Here is a 10,757-nt window from a genome sequence, read left to right on the forward strand (position 1 = left end):
CGTGTATAAATTTTTGCCAAAGCTGCGAAGTCAGAGTCGAAGTCGGGGAGTCGGAGTCCGATTAATTGTCGGGTACAGGACTCGGAGTCGGAGTCAAGTGCCACTAAATTCTCGGAGTCGAAGTCTGGAGTTTGGCGTCAAGAGCTATTTCCAACAAAATTTGTTTGAAGTAAATCCGCCTTCAAGTTCAGTTTCCCCGTAGGCGCTAATGTTAAGGGATTTGAACTGTTCAAAATTGAACGGAAAATTGTTCAAATCAAAAAGATATTTTATATACAAGTTTTTCATCAAAAGCTTTTTCCTACAAAATTTGTTTGAAGCAAATTCGCCTCACAGTTCGGAATTTCCTTGAATTTCCCCGTAGGCGCTAATGTTAAGTTTTTTTGAACTGTTCAAAATTGAACAAAAAATAGTTCAAATCAAAAAGTGAAATATGGGAATGAGGTGTCCTCGCCGAGATCTTTCGAACAAAAAAAAAGTTTTTTCGAATCGAACTATTCCTTCAAAAGTTAGTAGGGGCGGGGGGGGACAGACAGACAGACCGACAGACATTTTCCCCCATCTCAATACCCTACTTTCCAATTTTTAATTTTTCAATATTTATTTAATTATTTAATTTATTTTTGACTTTTTTTTTTGTTTTTCACGATATTTTTAAGATGCATTAAGCCTTCTTTCATGCTTTTTGCTTCTTTTTCTGACTTTTACTGGGAAAGTAGGCTAAAAAAGGGACCACTCGTCATCTCTTGTTCTCACCAGGAAACCGCACGATAGTGTAATAATAAAAATAATAATAATAAGTAGCAATCTAAAGAGCGTTGTAAAACATGTTTCTAGGCGCATAAACTAGTTGCCCACGCGTCCCCGTTATCGAAATAATGAGGTCTTAAAGTCTGCCGAAGTTTTGAAAAAAGTCACCAAATTTAGCGAGTTTCAATCAACAGGGCACGACAAACTAAAAGTGAGGCCCTAGGACCACAATAATTTGGAGGCCCCCAAGACTCTATAACGGGATATGGTGGTTACAGGTTTGGTCCCTGTCGGAATTCATTTTTGGGGCCTCTTTGTCTATCCCAGAATTACGTAAATCATTAACCATATGCATTTATGAATCCCTTCAGGCCCCCTCATAGTTGTGACATGGTAAATTCGTTAATAGCAGAATGGATAAAAATTTTCCTTTAATGAAGTTTTTTGCGATTAATAAGCTATTATTTTTAATTATTATGCATAATTCTCTAGGAAATTTGAGGCCCCTTAAGAGATGGGGCCCCAGGCCCAGGTCTAGTTGGCCTGTGCTATAATTAGGCCCTGTCAATCAATAATGAACATCTTTAGCCACGTTTACATGCACTTTTTCTACCCCGGAAAAAACCTGCTTAGACCAACATTCCGGTTATTTCCCGCGTAAATGTGGATCATCCTTCCTCTTGCTAGCAAACCAGAGTGCACTTCCTTGTTTACTATTTGGGTACAACCACTTCCTCTTGCTAGCAAACCAGAGTGCACTTCCTTGTTTACTACCTGGGTACAGCCACTTTCTCTTGCTAGCAAACCAGAGTGCACTTCCTAGTTTACTACCTGGGTACAGCCACTTCCTCTTGCTAGCAAACCAGAGTGCACTTCCTTGTTTACTACCTGGGTACAGCCACTAAGGATGCTGGGTAAAACCGCTTTTTCGAATACAGGGTACAATCTTTTTTTGTGAATGGTGCTTTCCAGCCGTTTATTTATTTATTTATTTATTTATTGGAGTTGCAGCAGCGAAATGCGAGGTACAAAAGTCTCATGTAAATGTGGCTTTTCACACGAACTGTAGACGGATACAAACGATGAAACTGCGAGATACATTTCGCGCCAAGTTTTTAAATTTGGAGCTTTTCTTGAAATTTCGGTAGATTTCAGAACCTTATATCTTATATCTCGATAACAGGCGGTCGAGGGCAAATTATTTTTGCGTCAAAAAATGTCTCTATCTGCTCTTTCGATTGCTACCTATTAAATCTTTTTTCATTTTTACACTATTCGTGTGGTTCTCGGGGCAGGATTTGGACTCATTATCGTAAAGCGGGGCTACTTGAGCCTCCAGTGGTTACTTGAACCCATTGAGAAGTGAAATAAGCTTGGGACCCAATGTTTCCCAGGTCAGGTGACATGTTTGGCTGGGAAGCTTGTCGCGTTTTGGCACGCATTCGCTCTTTTGGCATTAAATATTTTTCAGACGGCGCTTATTATGAAGTCGGGGCTACAAATCAGAGCAACTCTGGCTCCAACTCCTTTACCGCATAATAATAAATAAATAAATAAAGGATACAAATACAGGCCTATCATTCAAACTCCCTCTCCCCACTTCTTTCCGGATTTTAAAATACAATGTAATAGCATTTTTCATGTATTTTGATGTTTATTCCCTGAAATGACGGGCATGTACAAATAGTTTAAAGTGTTCTGTTATTGACTGAAAATTTATGGATTCATATGTATTGTAATCAATGTTTTGAAATGATTTCATACGCAGGCATACTAGTATTTAAATTGAAGCATGAAAATAGCAAATCTTTATTCTTGCGCATCTGCTGTTCACAGGAGCTTGGCGAGAAGATACTCGCCAACAAAGCAACTGTATACAAAATGCTTAAGAGCCGTTAAAATAATTACTAGTTAAGTAAAAAGTGTTTTTATGGAACTAAAATGTTAATTACACTCAAGATATACAATGTTTTATAACTTTTATAGGTAAAATAAGTACAAAAATTAAAAAATTATAGGCAACTGTGGAATATGTACTCGTTGAATGCATATAAATGTTATTTTTTCTTTATTTAGAAGTAAAAAACATTCGTACATGCTAGGGAAAAGTCACTGGACCTCCTGGTGGGGCTTTCTCCTCACAGTTTACAATGCTAGAATACTGCACTATTACTATTAATCTAATTTTTCCCTTCTACAGTTAAAGGTTGTTATCATGCATGGCTTCAGCTATAATGAAAACTTCTTCAGCGGTTACGGTCAACTCGAAATTGCTCCCCAAGTCACATGGTACTGTTGCCGTATCGGGATAGTAGGGTTGCACTCTCTCCATCTATTCCTTCTCAATGCTTGAACCCATGAGAAAAAAGTGTTTAAAATCCGTCCTGGTCCTATATAACTCAATGTATAGACTTAAAAAACTTTCTCCATGACAAGTAGCAGTACTAGGTAGACGCTAGAGCATAAAACAAAGTTTCTTCTATTCCGACCTTTTTCTGATTGAGGTTATGATTGCAAGTTGTCTAAAAAGTTGTTTTTTGTGTCTGCAAACTTTCACATGTTAGTTTATGGAAACATCTGATATCATCAAAGTCAAGATAGTTTTATGTTTGCATTCTATTTCTTAATAAAATAATAGTGTTTTAAGGTTATAGTTATATAATTAAAACAGTAACTAATATAAGTTAGTAAAAGTGCACAGATTCAACTAATTCCGGAGAAATTTCTTAGAGAGCGGCATCAGCCCATTTTGACTAAAGTATATCAACTCTAAGAAGGAAATTAAAAGATCGTTCACAAAACAAGCCTGGGCATTCTGCAGTATTTAGTAGCTAGGAAGAGCAGGTATTAAATAATATCAGAGAAAAAAAATCCACCCAAGCCATTAAATTGAGGGGTTTCATTCTTTCTAATGTTTAAATAACGAGCATTTCGATTGGTTTTAGCTGTAGTTAGATTGTTTCTATTTGAGAAATTATGTTTGCCAAAAAATGTTTTTATGTATACGTTGATTTTATATTAATTTATTTAAATAATCTGCAATTTATATAAATATTTTGCTTACTAGAATGTACGTTTTGGGTTTATTTTTCAAAATCATTGGTCCTTCTTGATACCATCACCTGTTTTATAGCTTTTTCTAATAGATTTGCTGAGTGGGTCCAAGTAGCCCCAGCGCAGGGTTACTTGAACCCAATTAAAAAAAATTTATATATATATATATATATATATATATATATATATATATATTAAAGAGTTAAAACTGTTGTTTAAAAAAGGCTTAAGGTGGTAGCAGAACGTCTGAAAAGTGGTAAAAACAAGGTTATCCGTTCACTATGGGTTTAACAAAGCATTCAGTGCAAAACTCGCAAAAAGTATGAAATTTCGGGTCCAAGTAGCCCCACTATACGGTACTAAATTTTCGGCTAAAATTGGAATGGTAAGGAATTTTTTCAAGAAAGGATATGCCGACGGTAACTGTAAATTAATTTAAACCTTATGAATCTCAAAAATATTGCTCGCTTTACACGAGGTTTGCTCATAAAAAGGGGGTTATGCTCCCATTGAAATAACACCGATTTAACCAAATATTTCGGATTTCCTAATTAAAGCTGGGTTTTCGTTAAGTCAGGGCTCGTTGCAAGCGAGTTCTTTTATTCTAATTGTGACATTCGACACTGCTCATCCTCCAGGCTCAGATTAACGTATGGGGCAACTGGTCCCAGGCCCCTGGCGCCACGCCCTCCCTTTTTTTTTTCTTTCAAGGTTATATTTTTCAGTGGCGGACAAAAAATCTGCAACCTTTGCAAAAATTCACCAATTTACAAATTTCTTGAGAAATAAGGAACCAATTGATCAATAACTTTTGTCACGTAAAAGGTATGCTTCAGGTGATAAGTTTCAATAAAAATGATATCACCCATGCATTAAAGGGATCAACAACAAAGTGAAGCAACAAAAAACGTTTTTTGATTCACCTTCGTAAATAGCATAGAATAAACTGTACATTTCAGCAATTCACTAGCGCAGCCAGAAATACCTTCTAAAGAGGTTTTTTGGTCAAAAATGGCTTCTGGAGAGGATTTTTTGATCAAAAATACCTTCTGAAGGTTTTTTTTTTTTTTTTTTAATCAAAACAACCCTTTTACGCTGAAACTATACTGTATTATAATTTGCATTTATGTTAAAATCAATGCCTTTGGGGGGTGTTTTCACCCCCAAAAACTCCCCTTTGTTGGGCCACTGCAGCATTTAGTTTACTTACTATGAACAACTGCTTTGGGAAGGTAAAGCGCAACATCTGCAGAAATGATGTTTTGAGATATTTGAAGAAACGCCTTTTGGGGCGACTAATAATGCGGAAATGTTGGAGTTTAACGGTTTTCAGTGCTTTATTTTAAGAGGAAACCAAATAAGAAAGCTTGTACAATAAAGCTTAAATACAACGAATGACAAAAATGCAAAAAGAAAAAAAGTTAAAAAAATTAATTTGAAGTTTGACATCTTGAATTCAAATTATGTTTTTTTGCAATCACGAGTGTGCGTGTGTATGTAGGCGTGTGTGCTGTGTGTGGGGTGTGTGTGTGTTTGTGTGTATTGGGTATGTGTATGTGTGTGTAGGCATGTGTGTTTGCGTCTGTGTGCAGGCATGAGTGTGTGGGTAGTTGTGTGTATGAGTGTTTGTGTGCGTGGGTGCGGGGTATGTGTACGTGTGTGTAGGCATATGTGTTTGTGTCTGTGTGCATGCATGAATATGTGGGCACTTGTGTGTATGTGTATGTATGCGTGTGTATGTGTTTGTGTTTGTGGGTGTGTTTATGTGTAGGTGTCTGTATGTATGTGTGTATGTTTTTGTGTGTGTATGTGTGTAGGTGTATATGTTTGTGTGTGTGTAGGATATGAACGCAACCTGGAGACGGTTTTCGCTATAGGAGCAGCATCATGAGGAGCCGGTCGACGGTGATGCTGCAGACGGTGCTGGTGGGAAAATAAAATGATAGCACATCAAAACAGTCAAATGAAAGCAATAAGCAATCGTGATTGCTCAAAAATTTGAATCACTGCACTTTACTTTCCCACGGCAGAATAATATCCAGGGCCCCACGACAGCTTGATCGGGCCCCGCTCATCTTAATATTTCGAAGGATATCACATCAAAGCTGAATTTGGAAAGGAAATAACAATTAAAGTGCCGAAAAAATGCTTCCTCTTTCGCGACGTTTAAAGCCTGTAAAACATTCTTTTCAGCTTTGTTACTTCTTCCGAAAAAAGCCAACTTTAAGTAAAACTGCCTTCCTCGACGCAATAAAAAAAATCATCAATTAGTTCTTGCATCATTTGTAAGTTTCAGCCATTGATTTGAGTTCATGTAATCGACGTAAATACAAAATTATCAAAGGGGTGTCGGCGTTAAAATGTTTTCTCCTTCTTGTAAAGGCACGCTTTTTGAGGGAAGTTGATGCAAGAGCCTTCCTTACGATTGTATGAATGCTGATTTCAGGGCCCATCATTTAGGCAGGTCAGGGTGAGATCAACTAGCCCCTATGAGCTTAAGGAAATCACTGCATCTCTACATAGTATAAAATGAAGTCCCCGAAAAGCGTCTGTGTGTTTGAACTCGCAAAACTCGAGAACTACCCGGCCGATTACGCTGAAATTTTCACAGTTTGTTCCTTTAAGTCCTGAGAAGGTTTGCAGACCAGTTCGAATAAAATTCGATGAATAGTTCTTTTTTTATTCCAATTTACGTCCAATTTTCACATAAATTCTCAAATATGAGGGTGAAAAATTACTTGCATATATTAATATTATATATCGTTGGAAAGGGAAGAATTTTCCGCGTTCTACGCAATTTGTTCCAACGCTCTAACTTAATTGCGGCGGGAGTTATTTACGTTTTTAGCTCGAATTTTTTTAGGCTTAGCTGAAATTTAGGTACTACTTTCTTCATTAAATAGATCAATAAAAAGTGAAGGAGTTGTCCCACAGCTTTCTTTTTGACGCCATTGGAAAAAGCGACCTTTTTTACTCCAGAATTAACTCGACCTATGGTCGAAAAAATAAGCTTTTACCTCGAAAGGAAAAAAAAAGTTACAAGCCTTTTTAAATCAAGTTTCAGAAATCTCGATTCCATTCAAATTGTGAACATTTTCTTTCGCATTTTAATTCCTTAAACTTATTTTATTTTGTGTTTCCATGGTTACGTATTTTAAATCCATCTTTCTCGATTTAATTTCTTAAAAGTATTTTAATAACTGTCGTCATTGTTTAGAAAGGAAATCATGATGTTTTTTTTTACTTATTTTTTACGCCTGATTGTTGAATATACGTCACTTGACACAATTTTTATTTTCAAAGTGGACCGGGCAACGCAGCTAGTTTACATATAAATAGGTGTGGTTTTTGCTGTTTTCGGAATAATTTGAACTGAGCAAATAAGCTTTGTCTCTTGAAGTTGATCAGGGGTCGGTCCAGGTTTTTAAGTCCGCATTTTTTTTTTTTTTTTTTTCTTGAAAAGATTTTTTTTTTTTTTTGCATTTTTCTTTCATATATTTTTGTGAAAAAATTCTGTCATATCGTATACAGCATGTTTAGCTATCACAAATCTAATCTGAAACCCTTTTGGCCTCTAAAGACTTCAATGGGTATTATGACTTGGAAGCTGGAGGTTTTTTTTTACTGATAGTTTGCTTTTGGGCGAATACATTCAGCTTAAATATGATGAAAGAACTGTTTTACAAATTAAAATTAGTGAAAGGATACGAAGTTTTATGAATTGGCCACTTTTACGACACAGAATTTTGAGAAAGCGCCGTGGGGATTCTTTCTGAAGGGGCCCTGGATGTATTTTTTTTTCTTTATGTCTTAAATTTTTCCTGCCTGTCCTTGTACTACCTGTGTGATTGTAAGAAGATATTAACTCGCGGTTCTAGAGCTTGAGTGCGACCCCCTTGCGGTGATTCAAACAACCAGTCAAAGAAGTAAAACAACCCGTTCCCCCTCTGGAGTAAAACGCAGGTTTCAGACAGTTTGTGATAAAGATTACAAAAGAAAAAACTCATAAACACGAAGAAAATTTACTGTCATTAAATAAGCTTAAAAGCAAGTAACAAATTACTGGATTTATTTGTTTTTTACCTCTTTCAAAAACCATTAGCTAGATAAGATAAATAAATACCTTTGTGCTGAACAGTAAAGTAAGAAAAACAACGTTAAAAAAAAGCACAAATTTGCCAATTACAGCAGGCACGTGTTTCGGCGTTACAGGGAACGCCTTTTTCAATGCAAAAAGTAATGAGCTTATGGATGAAAAGACATAGCTCATAACTTTTTGCATTGAAGAAGGCGTTCCTGTAACGCCGAAACACGTGTCTGCTGTAATTGGCAAATTTGTGCTTTTTTTTAACGTTGTTTTTCTTACTTTACATTAGCTAGATATGCGGCGCCTCCAATAATTCATTTGAATTGCGAATATTCTCCCCTCCCCTCTCATTTTTCTTGCAGCAGACGATTTGTATACCAATTTTAAAGAACCTGCCATTTCCTCCCGAACTAGAATTTTCAGCTCGGAGTGCCCCTGAATACTATATTTTTTGGGATTGAAAATTGGCATACATTGCAGCTTTTCTGTTCATTTTTAGATAACTGCTTTGCTTTTAAGGCTAATTCAAGGTGTTTTTCTCTGACTCAAGAGCGCCAAATGAACATTCATTACCTAAGTCTGGATTAAACCAAGTTTTTGAGCACTCAAAAGAGATCTAATGGGATTTTGTTTGAAATTCTTGCATTTTGAGCTTTATTGATAGAAATGATGATTCAAATGTTTTAACGATAAAGCTTAACAATTTTACTAAAAAAAATAATTTTCAATCAGGCAATTCAGAATGGAAGATTCTTTTATGCTCGTGCTGTGATTTTTCGATGAGATTAAGTAGGGAAGGAAAAAAAAATCTTCCCCACCCCAGCCCAGGATGCGATGTCTTTCTTTATGTCACAAAAATTTCTTGTCTATCTTCATCGTACTATTGTATAATTGCATGAAGACATTCACAGTTCTACAGCTTATATACGCCACCTTGCGGTGACCTAAGAAATTACGCAAAGAGGTAAAATATTTCAATTTTGGGCAGAGAAAGCAGATATCATATTGGACAGATATAAGTGGGTGGGTCTTAGTTTTCCTCTTTCAACAGACATTGGTAAGACTTGCAAGCTCCTCCTTTAGTTTATTTGAAGTGCGAATCAACAAAACCCCTTTTTCTTTAAAGCAAACGATTTTTACACCTTTTCTTTTATATTTTTATAGAAATTGTTCTAAGGAAATAATTATTGAGAGATCAAGTTCAGGGTTTATTATTACACATTTTTGCATTTTGACCAATTACAACAGCAGCAACAAAACAAAAGTGAATAATTTTCAAGAATTTGAATAGTTATCTGATCTTGATATTTCCTGCCTTTATCATGATAGATTAAGGAGCTTAATCTTTTTGCGAAAAATCTCATCGGCATCCCAATTTAATTCCACTTTCGGCCCCAAACCCAGTAAGCCTAAAACGCAAAATCCTGCAAACGAGCCCACGGGGAGAAGAGAATCAAGTGTGTGCGCCTCGCGGCTAGCACGTGCTCAAATAGAACGCCGGCGAGATGGAAGAAAATAGAGCCCTCTGCTACTCACCTTCGAGTCGCGGCTGTCCCTTGATCCGGCGAAGCTGCTACCGCTCGTCGAAGGCTGGTCGGCGAAATCCTCGGGCTCTTGCAGCGGGCATTCGGCCATCCCAGTTCGAAAACGGAACGAAACACAAACGGGTAAATGCTCTGTCACGCCGCCTCACGTGTTCAGCCGCTGCTGCGACATCTGCGACGACGTGTGGGTGTGCGCCTCCCTTTCTCAGCTGAGCTACTACTCATTCACTTTCGAACACACCAGCAGCAGTTTCCCCTTTCCGTCGCCGGTTCGGCCTCTAGCAGACGACGATAAGTTTCTTCGAATCAAAACTTTTCCTCCGGAAATAACTTTTTTTTTTTTTTTGCTCTTTTAGATTAGAGCATTCTAATAAAAGCTCGAATCCGAGAAATAAAGTTTTTGTATATAACATCCAATTTTTTTAACTATTAAGTTATTGTTTCCATTCAGTTTAAAAAAAATTATCTTTCGCCTGCAGCGTAATCTCAATGCTAAAATGCGAGTGGTATTATTGCACGCACTGTGAACGAGACTGCAAAAACTTTGACGGAAGTTTTGAACACGACGATAGCAGCTCTTCACGTTCACTCAGCGGAAAGTAAAAATCACAAAAGAAATTGCAAATGCTAAGCTTTATTTTGCGGAACTTCTCCACTGCATACTATTTACCACTGTTCATAAGCGTTTAACAATTCTTTCAAAAACAATTTTTCACTTTGCCAAAATTTAGACTATTATTGTTTGTTTTTTTCTCTCAAATTCCAACTTCCGCACTTAAAAAATGGATTGCATAGAATGCAAAAAATCCACGAATCTCTACACTTGCAAATCTGCACTTTCGATTAATTGCATTTTTGTAAACAGTAAATAACTACGTCTTTCGGTGAAGTTCTGACACATTATCCATGCTAATTTTGAGCGGAAGAATATTTTTGGAATTTTTTTTCAGTGCACCCTGTATTTCAAACGGAATGCAAAAGAAAAAAAAATTGAAAGGCTACCAAGTTGCATGCTTATCTGAAAGGTCCCGAAGAAAAATAGTGGACTCGAAGACTTGGAGGAGCGCTACACCTGAAAGCGAAGTTAGAGCGAACACTCCACAGCACAGAGCTTGCAAGTTGCGATCTAGCAGAGGGCTTGCAGAAAATCGTTGCACAATTTTTTTCTGCGTATGCCATCGGGTTAAAATCTTCCACGTCGTATTCCTCAGACTTTCATGGAGTATTCCTGTGCTGCACAACTTGGAGCTCAAAATTTAAACTGCGAAATTAATTTTAAAAGTGCATCCTATGGACAGCACAGAGCATACAGAGCTTTCAAT

General features: G+C 36.9%; 1 protein-coding gene across 1 annotated transcript in view; it reads right to left on the reverse strand.

The window, feature by feature from the left end:
* Positions 1–10,741, reverse strand: part of LOC129217786 (leucine-rich repeat protein soc-2 homolog) — a 173,584-nt gene extending 162,843 nt beyond the window's left edge. Inside the window, exon 1 of the mRNA XM_054852127.1 lies at positions 9,428–10,741. Within this exon, the coding sequence (XP_054708102.1) occupies positions 9,428–9,526 (99 nt within the window). The 5' untranslated portion in view covers positions 9,527–10,741. The remainder of the gene's footprint in view (positions 1–9,427) is intronic.
* Between the last annotated feature and the right edge of the window lie 16 nt (positions 10,742–10,757).

This window comes from Uloborus diversus, chromosome 2 (assembly GCF_026930045.1).
Source record: "Uloborus diversus isolate 005 chromosome 2, Udiv.v.3.1, whole genome shotgun sequence".
NCBI classification, from domain to species: Eukaryota; Metazoa; Arthropoda; class Arachnida; order Araneae; family Uloboridae; genus Uloborus; species Uloborus diversus.